The sequence below is a fragment of the Lampetra planeri genome, chromosome 28 (assembly GCF_965212315.1).
Source record: "Lampetra planeri chromosome 28, kcLamPlan1.2.h2, whole genome shotgun sequence".
NCBI lineage: Eukaryota > Metazoa > Chordata > Hyperoartia > Petromyzontiformes > Petromyzontidae > Lampetra > Lampetra planeri.
The window spans coordinates 5,191,527-5,213,151 of record NC_136134.1 but is presented as its reverse complement, the minus strand read 5'-3'; the positions used below and the strand labels follow the sequence as shown (position 1 = coordinate 5,213,151).

At 47.6% G+C, this 21,625-nt stretch overlaps 1 protein-coding gene across 4 annotated transcripts in view; it reads left to right on the top strand.

Annotated features, from left to right (window-relative positions):
* The first annotated feature begins 10,237 nt into the window (after positions 1 to 10,237).
* The window catches only part of LOC144728347 (ephexin-1-like), a 42,400-nt gene continuing 31,012 nt past the window's right edge, over positions 10,238 to 21,625 (top strand). The window contains exons 1-3 of one of the 4 annotated variants that reach the window (XM_078607722.1): positions 10,238 to 12,442; positions 14,629 to 15,264; positions 15,743 to 15,958. In XM_078607722.1, the coding sequence (XP_078463848.1) occupies positions 14,652 to 15,264; positions 15,743 to 15,958 (829 nt within the window). In that variant the 5' untranslated portion in view covers positions 10,238 to 12,442; positions 14,629 to 14,651. Of the gene's footprint in view, positions 12,443 to 14,628; positions 15,265 to 15,739; positions 15,959 to 21,625 lie in introns of all 4 variants that reach the window. The other 3 variants (XM_078607721.1, XM_078607724.1, XM_078607723.1) reach the window with 3 other exon arrangements.

Genomic DNA, 21,625 nt, shown 5'->3' with positions numbered 1-21,625 from the left:
AGACAGAAAGACAACACATCTTTGTCGAGGCCTTAAATAGAGAGAAGGGGGGGGGGTAGAGAACAATGAGAGAGTTTACTAATAGGGGTTTTCCCCTTTTTTCTGGCAACAAAACTGACACCTTTTGTTGCCAGAAAAAAGGGAAAAAACCCTATTAGTATATTTTGGTACTGGAAAAGGAGGTCCCATGATGAAATGAGAGAGTTGTGTGGAATTCCTGCCCATAGCGGGCGGATGACCATGGACAATAGACTTACAAACAAGCACGGAGAAAGCTAATTCGTACCTGATGATGGTTGCTTGTGTTGCAATCGAAACGTCGTATTCTATTATTTAATTTATTTTCTTTCTACGTGAATTTACCGAAAGAACCAGAGGGTAACACATACGTGTTTTACATGGCTTTTTCTCATCAGTTATTTCCAAACGTCTTTCTCGCGCCTTCTTTTCTTGGTTGATGTTCAACTATTTCCGCATTTGCATGCATAGCGCTCTGAGAACGATTGTTTAAGGGCGCTTTATAATTTTAATTTATTCTGCTCGCTACCTTCAACGCGCACAGACCAGCGTGGTGAAGTTATGGTCAATCCCCACGACTCGCATGGCATCAGGAAGCCATCATTCTGCAATGCACCTTGACTATTTTGCGTCGAATACACTTGCAGTTGTACTTGCATGTTATGCGCAAGTGTGGGGGCAACAGGAGGTGCATCGGCCAGTCATCTCAGTCAACCCGTGGCACCTGCAGGGTCCGTCCCGTGACCTCCTGCCACACTTCACCTGGTGGCCTTAACGTGCACCTAGCCTGGCACAAGCGCCGTGGTGACGTCGCCACCACTCAGTGGCGAATGGCGGTGGTTGTTGTTGATGAAAGGGGACTGAGCACTTGCCCCAAAATTCTGCTCCGGCTATACGGGGATCTTTGTCTTTGGGCACGCAGGAATCGCGCAAGAAACCAACATTGTACCCTCGGGCAATTGCACACATTGTCAGGGTGCTTACCAGAGGTGGGACAAAGTCATTGTTATGCAAGTCCAAGTCGAGTCGCAAGTCATCAAATTCATGACTCGAGTCTGACTCGAGTCCAAGTCACATGACTCGAGTCCACATCTCATAGGTGGGACAAAGTCATTGTTATGCAAGTCCAAGTCGAGTCGCAAGTCATCAAATTCATGACTCGAGTCTGACTCGAGTCCAAGTCACATGACTCGAGTCCACACCTCTGGTGCTTACTATCTTGGTATATTTATAATAAAGGTTATTTCCACATATTAATAGTGGCGTGACTGAGCGCTAAAAACGCATTGCACATTCGAAATAACACCCCCTCCCCCAGGTGCTTTTTGACTCGCCTCTCGGCTCGGGCGGAGTAAACTGGAGTGCTATACTTCATCATCATCATTATCATCAGCCATGCTCAATCGACTGCTGTATGAAGTGCTCCCCAAACCGCCACCATCTCCTGCAATTCCTGCGATATGATATACTGTATTCATGTGTTTTCTTTTTGTATCCCAATTGTTATTGGGAATGGAACGCTTCCTCGAGATGGAGTGTTTAAATCAGTTGGTGTGCGTGCAGCAGGTGCTGGTTGAATTATCAACATTGTGGGATGGTGAGAGGTGGCATTTGTTTGGTGAGTCCATCTAGCAGTGAATTGACCATGGCTGCTGCTGATAGTGACATTAGGTTCCACCTTGCCATCATCTGATCTTCTCACGTCTGTGCTCTGACATCCCCACAATTAGCACCCCCCCCCCCCACCCCATTTAACATTTAATTCTCAAAAACGTAATATTGTTAAAGTAAGTTTTATTTAAAACATGAATGAATATGCTAAGGAACAAAAATATCAGGGTTCAATTAATTATGGGTGGGGGGGGGGGGGGTACGCTAGTCTCTCTGGAATGGCGCATGCTTTACACGCGGCTTTGAAATGTATGTGGTCAAGTATAGTTAATTCTATCATTTTTAATTCTCCTGGAAATCCTAACCGTATTGATGTCACAAAACAAAATTAATGTTTTTTGGTCGACAACAGATAAACATTCGGGGGGAAGTACTCGCATTGGCAAACAAATATTTCAAAGTCAAGGGAGCGTATTCAGCTAAAACAAAAATTAGCCCCACTTCAAAGTTAACATGGTCACAAATAAATGTTGCAGGAGGTTGGGTCTGACAACAAGAGTAATGTTTCACACGTAGGCTTTCGCGACCAATATCCATAATAGAGAGGTTTTTTTGGGTTAGATCGCGTAAATATAAATGTTCTGGGTTTACTCTCAACACACCAGTGTGCTGAACTAGTAACGAATTTGCATGTTTTGTTTACGTGACAAATCTCGCGACTTGGCTTAGTCGGTGGTGGCCGGTTTAACGACCCATTTATATTTACGCAATCTAACCCCAAACAAATGCTATTATCTCCATATATATAAAAGGAAAAGTTGTGATTATGTGTGTCTGTTCAAAATGTTTAGCGTACTTCCCGACATGCAACAAACTGGAAATTTGCCATGTGGGTACTTTCCAGACTGTACACCATGCAAAAATTATAAAAATACACTTTTGTGTGGTTTTTTTTGTGGGGGGAGGGGGGGGGGAGCTCAATAATTTATTTATTTATTGCACGGCAAGTGAACTGTGACGTCACATCTGTCACGTGACCCGCGCACGTGGAAGCGTGACGCATTGTAGTGTAGTGGTTAGGGCTGCGCTACGAACCCGGCGACCCGAGTTCGATTCCCGCTCACGGCCACCACCGGTGACGATTATTTGAAACGGTCCTGGGCCTCCCCTAGGTCGACTCAGCCTCAAACGAGTAATTGGTGTGGTGTGTGAACATCGCCACTGGGGAGACAAAGGCGGCCGACGTGGTGCTGTCACCCACCCCCTCGTGTGCCTTCATAGGTGCTCGCTAACAGCACTTGCCCCCCCTACAGTCTCTTCTTCTCTTATCTATAAAAGTCTCCCCGTGCTCTTGCAAGGGATTTGCCTCTCGAACGGTGGCCTTTTCGTACAAAAACACTTGCCAGCCAGCATGCCCTAAGCCCCGCGGTGGGAATAGGTTATTCCCTTTTCACGTCCGTCACCTTTAAATTACTTTATTTAGCGTTTTTCGGGAGATATAAAACTTTGAAGTTAGTTTATTTCCCTTCGCCACGTGCTGGGTCACAACGCAGCCAGCTGCACTTGCGAGGAGGTTACCCCCAGCAATCCACACGCTCCATTATCCAAGGTAAGTCGCACACTTTTGTATGTGTATGATATGCTTTTAGATAAGACGTAAGTCCCACTAATTTGTCTCATGAGCATTTATCTCATTACGCTTTGCACTGCCCACATGGGTTGCCCCTAGCAACGCACACGCGATCGCCACTAATTTTATTTCGCCTTACACATGCAGCTAAAACACACCAAACACGTACATTCTTCACTGTGCTGTGTCCTCTTCTCCCCACCACATCCCAAATATACCCCAATGCGTCATGAAACTACTATAGAGCCCCTACATATAATTATAGCGCTTACATCACATTATTGTCGCGTTGCCAGGGGGGGACCGGCCCAGCCCTCAGCCTGCCAAGGTGCCACCTCGGCGGGCTGGGAAATCTAGGCGAGGCCGGGGGCTCTGCACGGGACTAGGCCTCACACCACGGCACTCTGTCTGCTTACTACTTTGTGCTATACATTCCATATATACTGCTATACAGTCAGCATGTACTACTGAAGTGCTAGCAGGTACCACCACAGTCACTATGCACTGCTGTCATCATAGCAGGTACCACCCCTGTCGCTTTCCCTACTCTAATCATATCAGCTTACACTACAGTATGCATGCACTGCTGTAGGGAAAGCAGCTTCCACCACACTTTGCACTGCTGTAATCATAGCAGGGACCACCACAGTCACTATGCACTGCTGTAGTTTAAGCAGGTATCAAAGTCAGTATGCACTGCAGTAGCTAAAGCAGCTACCACCACTGAATGCACTGCTGTAATCATACCAGCTACCACCACAGCAGTATGCACTGCTGTAATCATACCAGCTACCACCACAGTCAGTATGCACTGCTGTTATCATAGCAGCTACCACCACAGTCAGTATGCACTGCAGTAGCTAAAGCAGGACCACCACAGTATGCACTCCTGTAATCATAGCAGCTACCACCACAGTCAGTATGCACTGCAGTAGCTAAAGCTCTGTCCATTACATTAGTACTCGAGTTTTTTTGGTGCTTAAATCCACTGCTGGATGAAGGCCCACCACACGCTGTGCGAGTGGATTGTAAGGATTTACTTGACCAGTCTGTTGGGGGTTGCCGCAGGCTGTGGTTGTTGGGGGACGCTGCAGCCTGTGGTTGTTGGGAGGCGCTGCAGGTTGTGGTTGTTGGGGGACGCTGCAGGCTGTGGTTGTTGGGAGGCGCTGCAGGTTGTGGTTGTTGGGAGGCGCTGCAGGCTGTGGTTGTTGGGAGGCGCTGCAGGTTGTGGTTGTTGGGGGACGCTGCAGGCTGTGGTTGTTGGGAGGCGCCGCAGGCTGTGGTTGTTGGGGGATGCTGCAGGCTGTGGTTGTTGGGGGACGCTGCACACTGTGGTTGTTGGGGGGTGCTGCAGGCTGTGGTTGTTGGGGGGTGCCGCAGGCTGTGGTTGTTGGGGGGTGCTGCAGGCTGTGGTTGTTGGGGGACGCTGCAGGCTGTGGTTGTTGGGGGACGCTGCAGGCTGTGGTTGTTGGGGGGTGCCGCAGGCTGTGGTTGTTGGGAGGCGCCGCAGGCTGTGGTTGTTGGGGGGTGCCGCAGGCTGTGGTTGTTGGGGGACGCCGCAGGCTGTGGTTGTTTGGGGATGCCGCAGGCTGTGGTTGTTGGGGGACGCTGCAGGCTGTGGTTGTTGGGGGGTGCCGCAGGCTGTGGTTGTTGGGGGGTGCTGCAGGTTGTGGTTGTTGGGGGGTGCTGCAGGCTGTGGTTGTTGGGGGGTGCCGCAGGCTGTGGTTGTTGGGGGACGCTGCAGGCTGTGGTTGTTGGGGGACGCTGCAGGCTGTGGTTGTTGGGGGGTGCCGCAGGCTGTGGTTGTTGGGAGGCGCCGCAGGCTGTGGTTGTTGGGGGGTGTCGCAGGCTGTGGTTGTTGGGGGACGCCGCAGGCTGTGGTTGTTGGGGGATGCCGCAGGCTGTGGTTGTTGGGGGACGCTGCAGGCTGTGGTTGTTGGGGGGTGCCGCAGGCTGTGGTTGTTGGGGGGTGCTGCAGGCTGTGATTGTTGGGGGGTGCTGCAGGCTGTGGTTGTTGGGGGGTGCCGCAGGCTGTGGTTGTTGGGGGACGCTGCAGGCTGTGGTTGTTGGGGGTGCCGCAGGCTGTGGTTGTTGGGGGGTGCTGCAGGCTGTGGTTGTTGGGGGGTGCTGCAGGCTGTGGTTGTTGGGGGGTGCCGCAGGCTGTGGTTGTTGGAGGGTGCCGCAGGCTGTGGTTGTTGGGGGTGCTGCAGGCTGTGGTTGTTGGGGGGTGCTACAGGCTGTGGTTGTTGGGGGGTGCTGCAGGCTGTGGTTGTTGGGGGGTGCCGCAGGCTGTGGTTGTTGGGGGTGCTGCAGGCTGTGGTTGTTGGGGGATGCCGCAGGCTGTGGTTGTTGGGGGGTGCTGCAGGCTGTGGTTGTTGGGGGGTGCTGCAGGCTGTGGTTGTTGGGGGGTGCTGCAGGCTGTGGTTGTTGGGGGGTGCTGCAGGCTGTGGTTGTTGGGGGGTGCTGCAGGCTGTGGTTGTTGGGGGGTGCCGCAGGCTGTGGTTGTTGGGGGTGCTGCAGGCTGTGGTTGTTGGGGGATGCCGCAGGCTGTGGTTGTTGGGGGTGCTGCAGGCTGTGGTTGTTGGGGGGTGCTGCAGGCTGTGGTTGTTGGGGGGTGCTGCAGGCTGTGGTTGTTGGGGGACGCCGCAGGCTGTGGTTGTTGGGGGGACGCTGGCGCCCCCGCACAACAACATTACAGGAAAGACAGTCCAGAAGACATCAGTGATACACTATGCACAACATAATTGAGCAGACAATATATATCCTTCTGATATCTGTCCTTCCACAAATTATAAAAGTTTTTCAACAACATTGCTTCAATGCAAGGCAACTGAACTGGTCTCTTACATGCAGTGCTACCTTTTTGCAGTCCAGTGGCTTATTGAGTGTCATTTAACATTTGCATAATCCAACCAGCGGGTGGTAGGGTAAAGTGTGGGTACGTCTACCTCTTCCACGACCAGAAGTGATGTGAGCAAGACATTTCAGGGCTACACCTTTGACACATTTTACATCCTTGTGCTGGCAAGAGTACAAGTATAGCATAGGCAGCTGGATGTGTGTGTTTTTGTATGTTATGTGTTTATCAAACTTACTGATGCAACCCCACGTGTTGTTTAAACAACCCAGTCAGTGATCCGAACCGTGTCAAATCGTGTTCCCCATAACTTGAATAGTACAGTCCACGTTGTCTGCCCCTCCAACACAAGTTAAAAACCGATCATACTCAGGCATCGTGCGCACGCTTTATTGCTACATTTGAGGGATGACCTTCAATGTTGTTCTAATGAAATTAACAATTCTTCTTCTTTCGTCCTGCTGCTGTAGATGCAGAGCAGCAACCACAATTTCACATTCAGGTGGCGAAGCCAGATAACCGCATCAGGAGTTGCGGAGTGTGTCACTGTGACGATGTCTCCTGTGTAATTGTGGATCGGGCATTGCGTCGTTATACGTTGTACGGTCCGTTCCGGTTGACCACAGTCGCACGCTACCGGAGAGTTTTTAATTTTCGATTTGTGCATCGTTAGGTATCCCAATCTGCCATGGTTTGTGCAGTGGATGTGGTTTAGGATGGACCATGAGCTTCGTGGAAGATCAAACGCAGGGGTTTTCGGCGTTGGGTCAAATGAACACTGAGCACACTCATCAACAATACTGCCCTAAAAGAGACAACACATCACAGCCGACGTTTTGAACAACGGTGTTTCAAATGAGAGTGTTTGACTTGATCATTGCCTATGAGACCTCCTTTACCAGTAGCAAAATATAGTACTAGGTTTTTACCCTTTTATCTGGTACAAAAACTGACACCTTTATACAAGGTATCATGTTTGCAATAACCACAACACAAGCAGTCAAAATGCAAACAAAAATAAACAACTCTGATAATAATAATGATATGCACTGTCCTTGAAGTTGATTGGTCCACACCCGAGACAGCTTTATCATTATCAGAGTTGTTTCTTTTTGTTTGCATTTTGACTGCTTATGTTGTGGTTATTGCAAACATGATCCCTTGTATAAAGGTGTCAGTTTTTGTACCAGATGAAAGGGTAAAAACCTATTACTCTACACACAGTATTTGTTTACATTTAGAGCAGTGTTATTCACAAATGAGTTGAGTGCAGTATTCATTATTTGTGGTTATGCACCACTGCCAATGCAGTATCACTAAATTTTAAAAATGTGTTCACTAAGTACAGCATAGGTATTACCTTCGAGCGTGTGGTTACATTTAGAAAAATGACTCGCTGCGTTTTAGTAGAAAAAACGACTACCTCTATGCGATGGACTTTTTAAAATAAAACAAAACGTCCTATTGATTATGTTTAAACGCTAACAAAACGTGTTCTGCTTAAAATAAGTCCATAACAATGCAGTACATGCTTGACGGTGAATTCCTGTGTCGGTATGTTCCACAGTGGGTTTTTGCGTGTTTATCATTTGCCTGGAACCGTCTGGCACTGGAGAATTTGTTTTTTTTTGTTTGCATGCTCAAGGTGTGGCTTTAACCGTGGGGTTTTCCTATTTCCGCCAACATATGAACAGACCTCTTCGCTCTAGGCAAATCTCTTAACACTTGTGCCGAGCGATAGCTGAACTGGTCCCACCTCACACCCCAACCCATCTCTCGCCACTGCGTCACCCACAACGACATTCCGTGGTCAAATTTGATCAGACAACACCAATAAGAGACACGGCACGGCGAGATATTTACCCAGCAGTGGATTGACAAAAAGGGCATGTAAACAAATGTAACCAACAATTGCCTGCGTCATTACACTCGTACCTACATGAGTATATAAACATATACTCATTTAAAACATATCCAGCGTGTGCAGCAGCGTGAATTGTTAACGAAGGGAGCTGTCCATTCATGTTTCTCAGAATTAATCATGAGACACGAATAGAAAAAGTACCATTGCGATTGGCAGAATGTTCTTGTTATAACTAGATTTAAAACAACAACAACAACCGGTCATTCGCCACGAAGTCGCGGTGACCTCACCACGGCACTTGTGCCAGGCTAGGTGCACTCTAAGCCCACGTGTAGTGTCGAACGCTCGCTGGTAAGAGGTCACGCAACAGACCCAGGTACCATGGGTTGACTGATTGAGATGACTGGCAAATGCAACGCCTGGGCCCCCTACTTTTTTTTAAAAGATCTCCCGTGTAGCCTGTAACAGACTGTTGGGGCAAGTGCGGTTAGCGAGCACCTACGAAGGCCGGCACGGCACACGAGGTGGTGGGTGGCCAACACCACGCCCGGCCGCCTTTGTCTCTCTGGTGGCGATGTTTACACGTCGAACCAGATACTCGTTTGAGGCTGAGTCGACCTAGGGGAGGCCCAGGGCCGGTTTAGACAATCGTCACCGGTGTTGGCCGTGAGCGGGAATCGAACTCGGGTCACCGGGTCCGTAGCGCAGCGCGCTAACCAATAAGCCACCACTCCCATCCTATTTACAACAACTGACATTCGCCGCTAAGTGACGGTGATGTCCCCACGGCGCCTGTGCCAGGCCAGGTGCACTTTGAGGCCACGTGAAGTGTCGAAGGCTCGCTGACAGGAGAACCAACGATCCTACCTTGCAGTCGTATTAAGAGGAAGAAGAAGAAGACACACTTCTAGATTTGAAGCTTTCGTGACTGCAAGGATTCATATTCTTAGGTTTTTTTCGGTAAAGTCACGTAGGTAAAAAAATACAATTAATAAAAGTTAAAGTAAAATAAAATAAAAGTAAAATAAAAATGAAATAATTTATTTTACTTTTATTAATTTTAATGTTTTACCTACGTGACTTTACCAAAAAAACCTAAGAATAAGAAAGACACACTCTTGCGTTTTAAATATCCAGGTGAACAACACGTGGACTTGCAAATCCAGAGATCACAGTTCGATACCCAGTATCCCCGGGTGGTTTGGGAGGGGGGTAAAGTGACAGCGATGGGGCAGCTTTATTAACTGCCCCCCTCCCCCCGCCCGCCTCTGTCAAACCCAGCGGTATAACCGGCGTGCATCAGGCACCTCGTCAGGTGGTCGGCAGGCCCCGTGTTGTGGCTCAAAGTTGCCGTGGTGGGGGGCACTCCAACCTCAACCGAGATGTCTTCGGCCGGCGTGGACAGGTAAGACCAAATTGACCTCGAGAGAGCTAATGGGTCTCGTTGGGGGGCTGGGCCCTTCCGCCAACTATTAAAATTGGTCAACCCTTGCTTGGAAAATACATCCCGAAGCAGGAGATTAGTGCTGGACAAACAGCAGTCACATTAGCAAATGCGATTTGTAACTTTGATCCTTACGCCCCCCCCCCCATCTCTTTATCGATAGTTCAATGTTTGGTTTGAACATCCTTGCGAAAGGTTTCTTTTTGGTGTTTGAACATCTTAACACCTCCTGTTTTATTGCCGGAAGGGGTAAAACCTATTCGTATTTTTTTCACTTCAATGTTAATGTGCCATTTTATTTCTGGTCTACGACGGTGTGGCGTTATCTTGGTGTCGTCTGGGACTGTTTTTGTTATTGTTGTTTTTACTACATTGCCCAAGCTGGGTAAATATAATAAATGTATTGCGGGATAAATGTATTACTTATATTTATTGAATTATATTCTATTTCGGATTTATAAATGCCTACCATCTTCTCTATTTAGCACTCTTATCGTTGTTGTTTTTGTGTATCGTTTGCTGTTGGCACTCGCTGACGCGCCCTTACTGGACATCTGCGGAAAAGGGCTTCATAGCTCATCGGATTCCTCCTCCAGTCTAAATCAAGCTTCTGATTAATGTGAGCAAGAAACGGCAGGCTTGCGCGTCTTCCTTATCTTCTATTTGCATCGTCATCATCAGTCGTAGCAGACGCGCCCCACTTGAAGTGATGAATGTGGCCGATGCCTACCTGTGGAAGGAAGAGTCACGTGAATGGGGGAGGGAGTTTGAACGTTGAGACCAATATAACGTTCTCAACAGCGTAGGCATGAACCAAAACATCCAGTCAAACGCGCTGTTTACCGAGAAAGCACACGGGCTCCGCAGATGAGGCATCCGAACGGGCAGAGAACAAGAAGGCAATGGTGACGGTGGCTGTGTTCGGGGTTTTGCAAACATTTTCGTAGACTCGAACCTGTCACTCTGCAGACACAAACGGTAAGTTGTATTTAATTACCTTTCAGAATAGAGGTGTTTGGGTTCGATCGCGTAGCTATAAATGTGTCGTTAAACCCGCCACCACCCGACACAGCCGATTGGTAAGTTCTGCACGCCGGTTGTGTGTTTGAGAGTAAACCCACAACATCTATAATTCGAGTACGATGCTTCGCCCGTAATTACAACCAGCATCATCAGGCGACAGCCAGAGTTATAATATTGGTTCCGAAAGTCTACATGTTAAACTTAATTACCTCTGTATTGCCAAATCAGGGCGCTGTGTCATTTAACTCGTGAGCAAATGGTAGTTATTGACAAGCTACAAACATGACAATAGAAGGGTCAACTATTGTGATTAAAAGAAAAGTGAAGGGAGGCAGGAGTAATTGCGAGAGGCAATGTTTAAAGAGCATAAATGTGGAGGATGTTCGGAGTTCCATGAGAGTAGAGTGCAAACGACTTGGGACGTTTGGCATAGACCGCGATGGGAAGGCGTTGCAGACGTAATCGGGACTAGGAGGTTGCGAGCAGGTGTGTATGTTGAACTTCTTTCGCACCGTACGTAGCCAACCGTGCTAATCAGAGGTGCAGGGGGAGGACAACAGACTAAACACAAAAAAGCAGTTCTCAAGAAATTCGTTTTCAATCTAGATGACTTAAAAATACAAAGCTCCAGTGGCTTCCTCATATCGGAAGGAAGAGCGTTCCAGACGGCCGCAGAAGCGCATCTGAAAGCGCGCGATGCGGTGATCGTCTTTGTTGTGATGGCTAGCCCAAGTCCGTGACACTTTTCTAGAATTGGCGTGTCTAATGTGTGTAATATGTGTAATGTGTGTAATGTGTCTAATGTGTGCATGATCTCTCATCCACGTGCCCACTCTTCCCGTCTCTGAATGTAATGCCAAGCGTGCGTCTCTCCACACGTTTCAGGTGGCCGGTTATGTTAAACGTGCAGAACCATGTCCTAACTTCGATGTCTAAATAATATTGCCTCGCCAATTGCCACCAGCGTTGGTGATAAGAGACACCAGCACATTTGAGGAAAATGTAACTCTAATGTATAAATTCATTTAGCCCAATGATATATAATGAAAACTTCCAACGTATTTTGTATTTCAAGATATGTTGTTGTTGTTAAGTGACACCACATCCTTGAGTGACGCAAGCTTGATTTGAGAACGATAACATTTTGCTTTTCTGGCCGTGTTCACGAGTGAGTGGATACCCACCGCAGTTTGTACAGATTGCAGCTGGCCTTGTTGAAATCGGCATCATCATCACCAGCCGCGGCCAATCCACCGCTGGATGAACGCCTCCCCACATCCATCACGATCCCTCGTCGGCCAGCGACATGGCCCAGTGGTCGAGGTTCACCGGTTCGAACTCCGGCAGGCCGCCCTGGTTATTAACGCGGCGTGTTTTAGCCACAAAGTTGGCGCCGTCCCCTTCGCAGCGGCCGTTAAAGATCCCCTGACGCGTCCCGCTCGCAGCCCCTACGCTGGTGGAGTGGCGATCCCGTTTCTCGCCCCCCTCCCAGCCCATGATGTGCCTTTTGGGCTTCAGTCCCTCGAACATTCTCAGGGCCCTTCCCTTGTTATCGCTTTGCTCGCGCTCTTTACTAGGCTCTTTTCAGAATTAAGAATAAAACAAATTAAAAAGATCACCTGACGTCATAAACCGTGGCTGCACCCACCTCTTCCGAGACATCGTGGAAGAGTAGGCCAAATACCGGTGTCGCGAGAGCTAAATTGCTGGGCTCCTTGTCCTTTGACGTTCACCTTTTACCTCTTGTGCAACATTGTGCACAAATTGTGGTCAGCTTTCAGAGGAATGTGAAGGACGCGATGCGCAACCTTTCCGCATGCCAGTCCGAGAAGTTTGGTAGAGAGCTCGTGGCTGGTATGCGGATGCGCGTCTCAAACATTCTGGGGTTCCATCTGCAAGACGGTGGTGTATCTGCAGTTGTTAAGCATTACTGACGCCTCGTGCAACACTCTGAAGATCTGGTATAAGCACTTCAGAAGACCAAGCCGATTGCAGGTAATCACTGTGTTCGCTCAGTTGTGTGTCTAAAGTGCGTCCGTGATTTGACGTTTGTTAGCAATGAAATGGTAATTATCGCTGTCAATAATTGCTTGTAACTGCCGTCGTGTCGTGGTTAACGCGCTGGTCCCGAAACATGGTGCACCTTGAGATGGATGCCTGACCACGGCTAATGTCATTGGTCGGTGATATCTGAAATAATTTTTGTATCCCCCTCCACCCCAACCCGCACTGACCAGCGTGGTGAAGTATGTTCGAAGAAATCCCATGAACCAACAATGTTGTGGGGAGCACCATCATCCAGCAGTGGATTGCTGGACGATGGCCCTTTTCTATTCACCTTTTGGCGAAATGTTCAGGAGCTAAATTCCATTGTGGAGGTCTGCGAGGCTTCGGTTGAGAGAGAGAGAGAGTCGGTTCAAGGGGCGCAGACTTCAGTGATTTACTCTGTGGTCCATAGTTGAGCTTGAATGGCCACAATGACGACGACCTCGTGTGTGAACAGTTAATTATTGTGCGTACAGATTTTAGTGTTTTATTTGTTTATCGCCTTCAAGGTCGATGTTTGTTATGATTCCATTGTCTCGGCCACCGTGGTGCGTGGGGCCGTTTGGGAGCCTTAAACCATCCCAGGGAGATATTAGAAGAGCTGTAGATAAGAAGGAGTGGGATATTAGAAATGTGGCCGAAAAAGGAGATGTAGCAAGACGAGAGATGAAAAATGAACACGAGGGTAGAGATGAGAGAGATTCATTTGCGTTTCATAGTCATCGGCTTGTTATCTTTATTTAAATTCGAGCTGATATTTGATGCGCCATTATTATTTTCATGAATTCAAGGCCACTTGAGCTGCCTCGGGGCCCTAAGTCTGTGCTTGGTTTGCTTTTTTGTTCTTTCCCGCTGATGCACAGCGCTGTTGAGAATAAATATTGTTGTGCCTAGCGCCGCCACTGATCATGTATCGGATCGTTGCCACATTGACCGTTCGGAAAATTAATTTGGCTTGGGCGCGGGGGTCGAGACTCATGACAGAGTGGCAGTCAAAGGACGGAACACACGGCGGAAGGACGGCCACACTACGAAGATGCAGCGATGAAGTCAGTAATGTGCAGGCGCTAGGTGGATTGTTGTATCGCAGGGCCGTGTGAGACAGCGATAGCTTGGGAGGCTTTCATGCAGCAGTGGATTGACCGTGATTGATGATGGTCAAGATACGTAGATACTCGAATCCACCAATAGTGCATCCCACGTAACGTGCAACTTTTACGATGCCCTCTATACGGGGAGGCGTCAAGGAGTCTCAAGGCTTCCTTGTTGGAGGGCTCTTGCGTTGAACCGACTGGTACATTTCTGAAGAAGAAAATTGGGTTGCATGTCGGAGGAGAGCGGAGTACGCCGTGAAAACCCAGCACCACGTACGGTTAGGGGGGGGGGGGTCCTCGCCAGTGAAATCATTCGAACGCGGTTCGACGCAGCCACCCCTGCACATAACCGCCCTCTGTCGGTCACCGTGCAGCTCGGTGGCTTTGCGAGTTTCACAAACACTGAAAAGCGTGGCCCCGGCGATAGACACTAAAAACAAAACCAGTTTGGCAATGACACTGTCCAGAAAGGACACATTTACAGGGGGTCCCATCATTTGTCAATTGCGTTCGCGTGAAATGTCACAAGCCGAATATTCGTAAGTCGCGCAAAAACCTGGACTATACATGGTGGTCCAAATGTGTTGTGGCCTCTCTCAAACTTTCTAATTTTACAGTGGGGTTTATTATTATTATTGAAAACAGACATTAATATGCGAAGTAAAACAAAAGGTCGTTGGTCAATTCACCATCGGGTCACAAGACATGTGGACCGCCCTGTATGTATATCGTCGGTGACATTTTCATAGCAGCGAGATTTCTGCAGATAGAAGCTGCTATGAAGAATGTGCTTGGACTAAAATAATGCCTTTCCCCCCGCCCCCAACTTTTTTTTAGGGCAGTGTTGTTTGTGAAAAATGTGTTGAGTTTTAGTTTTTCGTGCTTGCGTGCCATTGGCAACGCAGTATCGCAGGATAAAACGTGTTCACTAACTGGAGGCATCGCCTTCAAAGCGCTGGATTTAGATTGCATTTTGTGACTTAAAAAAAAGAACCGTTGGATTGATTGATTTTCCCCCCCACAAAATGTTTTCTGCTTTAGATCAGTACATAGCAGAAACAAACATGCCATCGACTCCGGCAGACCGCGGTGACGTTTACGAGAATGTAAAGCCTGTTCAGCGATTGACTGCTATGTACGAAACACAACAAATACCTCCTGTTACAGTGGCCAAACCAAAACCAGTGACCAAACCAAAACCAGTGACCCTGATACCAGGCAACAGCGGGAAGCCTGGACCCCCAGTGCTGCCAAAGCCACTTACGAACAAAGCTAAAGACACCGGTATCTCGGCAGACACTGAACACATTTCTTCCAAATATGTGGACGATGGGAGCACCACAAAAACTCCGAAAAAAGCGTTAATGCCTCCGAATGCTAACGTCTCCAACGAATATTCAAAGACGACCGAGGGATACGTGAAGAAGGAAACTGATTGCGTCGAAGGAAAACGGAATTTGCCGATATTCAGCTCTTCTTCTTCAAAGACGTCCGCGTCCGTTTCAAAACAAGACTGTCAGGGGAAGTCTCTCATGAGCAGTCCCCCAATCCCAGACGAGGCCCTCAGAGCTGAGCACGAGCAGGGGAAGAAAGGCGAACTGACTGAGAAACCAGAAACACCTTTCAAGCCAGTTCCTTTGCCGAGGACCACGCTGGCTAACAAGGCTGCCGCTCCAGGTGAGTTGTGAAATATTCCGACTAAGCACGAATTAAGTCGTTGACGACTTCTGCCAAGGGTGAGCCTCGTGGCAGACGGCACCACTTCCAATGCGAGAATTTCTCGAATTCAAATCCGCGCAGTAAGGAGATTAAGTGGAGCTTCCGACGGAAAGACTGGCCCTCACCGTGGGAATGTGGAGCTTCCACGACCGAAGCACGGGCTGCCGACAGAGAAGATCGACGCACAATCGCTCGCTTGACTCGGAGAAAAAAAAACTCTCATTAAGACTTCAACGTTTTGATGTGAACTAAGTTTTTGGTTTGCTATAGTGGCAAACGATGTTTTCTCTTCTCCGTTGAAATGCACATTTTCACCGAATTATATTTTCCTTGTTCAGCTGTTTCCACGAGTGTTTTGCGCATCGAAGAAAGAGTCTAAATTATGTGCATTATTTAATCATTTGTCTTCGCTTTCTTCTGCCCTTTTCTCCAGCAGCTCAGGAGCCAACGGCGGGCGTCCACCTGAAATTTACTCCGTTGGAACTCGAGTTAAGCGGACAAAACATGGCAGATTTGAAACCAACATCCGGACAGGAGACACCTAATCAAGACGATCACGAGGCTCCCCCAATACCAGCGAGAATGCCGTCCGCCAAGCAGAAGGATCATCCCCATCCAACGCCGACACCGGTACCAACAGACACCCCATCCGGTAAGCAAGGGCACGATGACTGGAGTCGTGGAATAACATTTCGGTTTGCTCTTGTGATTACACCCGAGTCCGAAAATCGACTGCCCCACCACCAAACGTCTTGGGGCCCTGTTGTACAAGCTACAAATTTTGGCCGTAACTGCTTAAGCGCAAGAGTAATGCAACATACGGATTTGCATTCACAGGAAGCTTGCTTACATACCTAGGCAGCTCAAAGCGCCGTACATCTCTCTCATCTCATTTATTCCAGTGCCCTTATGTAGTTTAGCCAAGGAGGCAGCCGTCCCTGTGCAGCACCGGCCAGCAAATGAGCAGTAACCTTCCAGTTTGGGGGCGACTTAGCTGTTCGATATTTCCAATTGAGTCATTGTGAGCAACGTTTCGAGCTTGCACCATGACGCCAACGCTGGCACACGTGGCCTACTCTTTCTGTCGAATCACGTCGCGGGATCTGCAATGCCCCCTGGGAAGCAGACGGCACGCACTTTTGACGAATACGCCCAGAATATTAACAAGGGCGGCCCCTGGCCCTGAACTGCGAACCTCTGAAACGAGCGGCAAAATGCGTTCCCGCACGGCCGTGTCACCGGTTTAAGAGAATTACGAGAAATAAAGTTTCACTTTGAAGTTTAACTTGTAAATCATTGTCTGAAGTCACTCGTCCGACTCATCTCATAATAGATGTGTTTAGATATAGATAGCGCAGAATATCTCTCTATCTAAATCAGCTCTCGCCTCCCGTAAACCACCACGTGACTGGTGTTTGGCCGCCCCCACTGAATCGCTCTCCCCCATCACCTGTGAAAACAGACGCCGCTGCGCGTAACTCACTTCTGCTCTAGATTTGAAGCTTTCGTGACTGCAAGGATTCATATTCTTAGGTTTTTTCGGTAAAGTCACGTAGGTAAAAATTTTAATTAATAAAATAAAAATCACGACACTATGAGATCTCTTTTACCAGTGGCAAAATATAGTAGTAGGTTTTTACCCTTTTAAACTGGTACAAAACTGACACCTTTATTCAAGGCATCATGTTTGCAATAACCACAACACAAGTAGTCAAAAAAGGAAACAAAAAGAAGCAACTCTGATAATGATAATAATATGCACTGTCCTTGAAGTTGATTGGTCCACACCCGAGACGGCTTTCTTTAGAGCTTACCCCGAGCTCTCAATACTCTGATATTGCACTGTGTTTGAGTTGTACGCCTTCTGGTGTCATCTGGTCCAACACCAATAGGGACTAGGCTCTAAAGAAAGCCGTCTCGGGTGTGGACCAATCAACTTCAAGGACAGTGCATATTATTATCATTATCAGAGTTGTTTCTTTTTGTTTGCTTTTTTGACTACTTGTGTTGTGGTTATTGCAAACATGATGCCTTGAATAAAGGTGTCAGTTTTGTACCTTTTTAAAAGGGTAAAAACCTACTACTAAAAATCACGACGTTTCGGAGGCAACACAAGCTTCCGTCTTCAGGTGGAACCGTCACAGCACGATAGCTGTATCATTTTTTTATTAATTTAAATTAAAAAAAAATACCTATGTGACTTTACCGAAGAAACCTAAGAATATCACTTCTGTTTCTAGATTTGAAGCTTTCGTGACTGCAAAGATTCATATTCTTAGGTTTTTTCGGTAAAGTCACGTAGGTTAAACATTAAAATTAATGAAAGTAAAATAAAATAAAAATCACGACGTTTCGGAGGCAACACAAGTCTCCGTCATCAGGTGGGACCGTCACAGCCAGATTAGCTGCATCAAGTGAGGCAATGATTCAAGATGTAATCCCTTATAAGCAAGTTGAAGGGGGGAGGAGAGGGGGGGGGGCTCATCAGAATGTGGTAGCCAATGAATGGAACGTATCGGGAGGGAGGGGGGCGCCAGGCACAACGCATCGGGAGGGGGAGGGGGGCGGGGCCAAAAGGATGTGCTAGACGATATGCTCCACGGCGCGAGCGCGGCCGCTGCCGCACACGCCAACGCATTGGACAGAGAGGGGGAGGGGAGGCCCAATACACATGATTGAAAGGCACGAAAATGCCCATGTTTATACCAATGCTGGCTGAACAACGAAGAGAGAGCACTGTTAAACACTGGGGATGTTAACACTCGGTAAAGTAAAGTAAAATAGTGTCTGTCAGATAAGAAGGTCCAAAAAAGTGTAACTAAGTCTTTTTCGCGTGGTTGATAACATCTTTCCAATGATTGCTAAGTTTGTACCCATCATCACGGTTGAAATTATGTCTGTGTTTGTATATTTGTATGGCTTCGTGTACAAACCTTTGATGGTAGCCAGTAGGTTTGCAGAGAACCTTGGTCTCGGAAAAGACAATTTCATGAGAGCCCACCGAGTTGTAGCAATGATCGGCAATGGCCGAAGAATCAGTTCTGCCGTGTTTCAGATCTGACTTGTGCTCGCGGACACGATCAGAAACATGACGTTTCGTTTCTCCAATGTAGCAATCACCACAAATGCAACTCAATTTGTAGACTCCAGGATACTGTAAGTCAGGAACGACATCCTTCACAGATGGAATCAGATCACGGATTTTATGCACTGTACTGAATCGGACTGGGATCTTATGTTTGTTTAGAATTTTGGAGATCTTTTTGGTCACGCCTGCTATGTATGGTAACGTGATAGTTTTGGTCGGAGTTTCATGTGGCTGTTTCTGTGTGGTGGGAGAGACAGCTTGGCGGATAGTACGGTCAGAGTATCCGTTCATCCTGAGGGCCCGATGTACATGTCTTAATTCACCGGTCAGGTGGTGTTGGTCAGAAATGCCATGGGCTCTGTGGTATAGCGTTTTGATGAGAGAATTCTTTTGAGATGGGTGGTGGTGGGAATCCGGTTTCAAGTAGGAATCTGTGTGGGTGGCTTTCCTGTAGACAGAATGTCCCAAGGATCCGTCAGGCCTCCTCTTAAACAGAATATCCAAGAATGGTAGTTTACCGTCTTTCTCCACTTCCATGGTGAATCTGATGGATGGGTGTCTAGAATTGATGTGGTCCAAGAAATGGTTCAATGCTGGGAGGCCATGTGGCCAGATGACGAAAGTGTCATCCACATACCTCTTCCACAGGGAAGGACGCAGGGTGGATGTCTGGATGGCGTCTGATTCAAACTTTTACATGAACATGTTGGCTATAACTGGTGACAAGGGGGAGCCCATAGGGGTACCCTCATTCTGTTTGTAGAAGGTGCCATTCCAGGTAAAATAGGTGTTGGTGAGGCAATGCCTAACCAGCGCAGGTGCATCAGAATTCAATCCATGTTGGACTAAGTCCTCAATTATTGTTAGGGTGTCCGGTACTGGGACTTTGGTAAACAAAGATACTACATCAAAGCTGACGAGGATGTCATCAGGAGATAGTACCATGTCCTTAACCATAGAGACTAATTGGGTTGAGTTGAGTACTGCCGAAGAGGTCTTGCCTGTGAAGGGGAGCAGAGTATCTGATAGAAAACGGGCAAGTTTGTACGTAGGAGAGTTTATCGTCGACACAATGGGTCGTAGCGGGGTGCCTTCTTTATGGATTTTGGGAAGACCATAGAGTCTGGGAGGTCTTGCCGCCGATGGTTTTAGAGAGGGACGTTTGCTTGGTTCGATTAGGGAAGTCGAACTCGTGATGATACTGTTGGTTTTTGTCGTTAGGCTTTTAGTGGGATCGTTTTTAATTTTGGAGTAACTCCCATCATTAAGAAGGTCCAGGATTTTGTTGTATGAATCTTTATCCATGATGACCGTGGCATTGCCCTTGTCTGCCGAGAGGATGACTATATCATCTCTCTTTTTTAAGTCCGCGAGTTCAGAGCGTTCGTTTTTGCTGATGTTACTAGTGGGTTTCTTAGCATTCTTAAGAATAGTAGCTATTTCAGCTCTTGCTACATCCGCATGGATGTGTCCTATGCCTCTGAGGGCTACATCAATCTGAGAAATCATATCCTCTACTGGTATATATTTAGGGGTGACGGCGAAATTTAGTCCTTTGGCCAGTACCGTTTTTAGATTGTCAGAAATTGGAATGTTACTCTGATTAATCACGGTCTTGTTAACATCCAGCTTTGCGATGTGTGGCTCTGGTTTCTTTTTAGATAGGAGGTTGAATTTAGAAATCAGGTTAGCTTTGCATTTGGCTGACATTGAGTCAGCAGAAGCAGAAGTCATGTTATCAACGTGGTTCCAATCAGAAGGTGACATTTTTTGTGTTAACATTAAATGTGTTTGTAAGAGAGTCTTGTCTAAATTATCGAGTTCAGATCGGAGTAACCTTATTCTCTCCGAGATTAGTGATAGGCTAGCTTTAAATAAGATCTGTTTAGAGTTCGGTGAGGACACAGCAGCGGATGTGAGTGTGAAAGCGATGGGTATTACCTTGTTATCGCGGCATCTCTTGAGGAAGGCCAGCGTCTCGAGAAGCTGTGACTTCTTGTCTCGTTGTCTGTTAAAAACTCTAACAGATAGGTGGAATTCCTCCCCGTAGAGGGCATTGGGCCCTCAGGATGAACGGATACTCTGACCGTACTATCCGCCAAGCTGTCTCTCCCACCACACAGAAACAGCCACATGAAACTCCGACCAAAACTATCACGTTACCATACATAGCAGGCGTGACCAAAAAGATCTCCAAAATTCTAAACAAACATAAGATCCCAGTCCAATTCAGTACAGTGCATAAAATCCGTGATCTGATTCCATCTGTGAAGGATGTCGTTCCTGACTTACAGTATCCTGGAGTCTACAAATTGAGTTGCATTTGTGGTGATTGCTACATTGGAGAAACGAAACGTCATGTTTCTGATCGTGTCCGCGAGCACAAGTCAGATCTGAAACACGGCAGAACTGATTCTTCGGCCGTTGCCGATCATTGCTACAACTCGGTGGGCTCTCATGAAATTGTCTTTTCCGAGACCAAGGTTCTCTGCAAACCTACTGGCTACCATCAAAGGTTTGTACACGAAGCCATACAAATATACAAACACAGACATAATTTCAACCGTGATGATGGGTACAAACTTAGCAATCATTGGAAAGATGTTATCAACCACGCGAAAAAGACTTAGTTACACTTTTTTGGACCTTCTTATCTGACAGACACTATTTTACTTTACTTTACCGAGTGTTAACATCCCCAGTGTTTAACAGTGCTCTCTCTTCGTTGTTCAGCCAGCATTGGTATAAACATGGGCATTTTCGTGCCTTTCAATCATGTGTATTGGGCCTCCCCTCCCCCTCTCTGTCCAATGCGTTGGCGTGTGCGGCAGCGGCCGCGCTCGCGCCGTGGAGCATATCGTCTAGCACATCCTTTTGGCCCCGCCCCCCTCCCCCTCCCGATGCGTTGTGCCTGGCGCCCCCCTCCCTCCCGATACGTTCCATTCATTGGCTGCCACATTCTGATGAGCCCCCTCTCCTCCCCCCCCCCCAACTTGCTTTTAAGGGATTGCATCTTGAATCATTGCCTCACTTGATGCAGCTAATCTAGCTGTGACGATCCCACCTGATGACGGAGACTTGTGTTGCCTCCGAAACGTCGTGATTTTTATTTTATTTTCATTAATTTGAATGTTTTACCTACGTGACTTTACCGAAAAAACCTAAGAATATAAATATCACTTCTGCTCATTCATTCTCTCTTCCTCTCTTGCCTCCCCTCTCAGCATCATT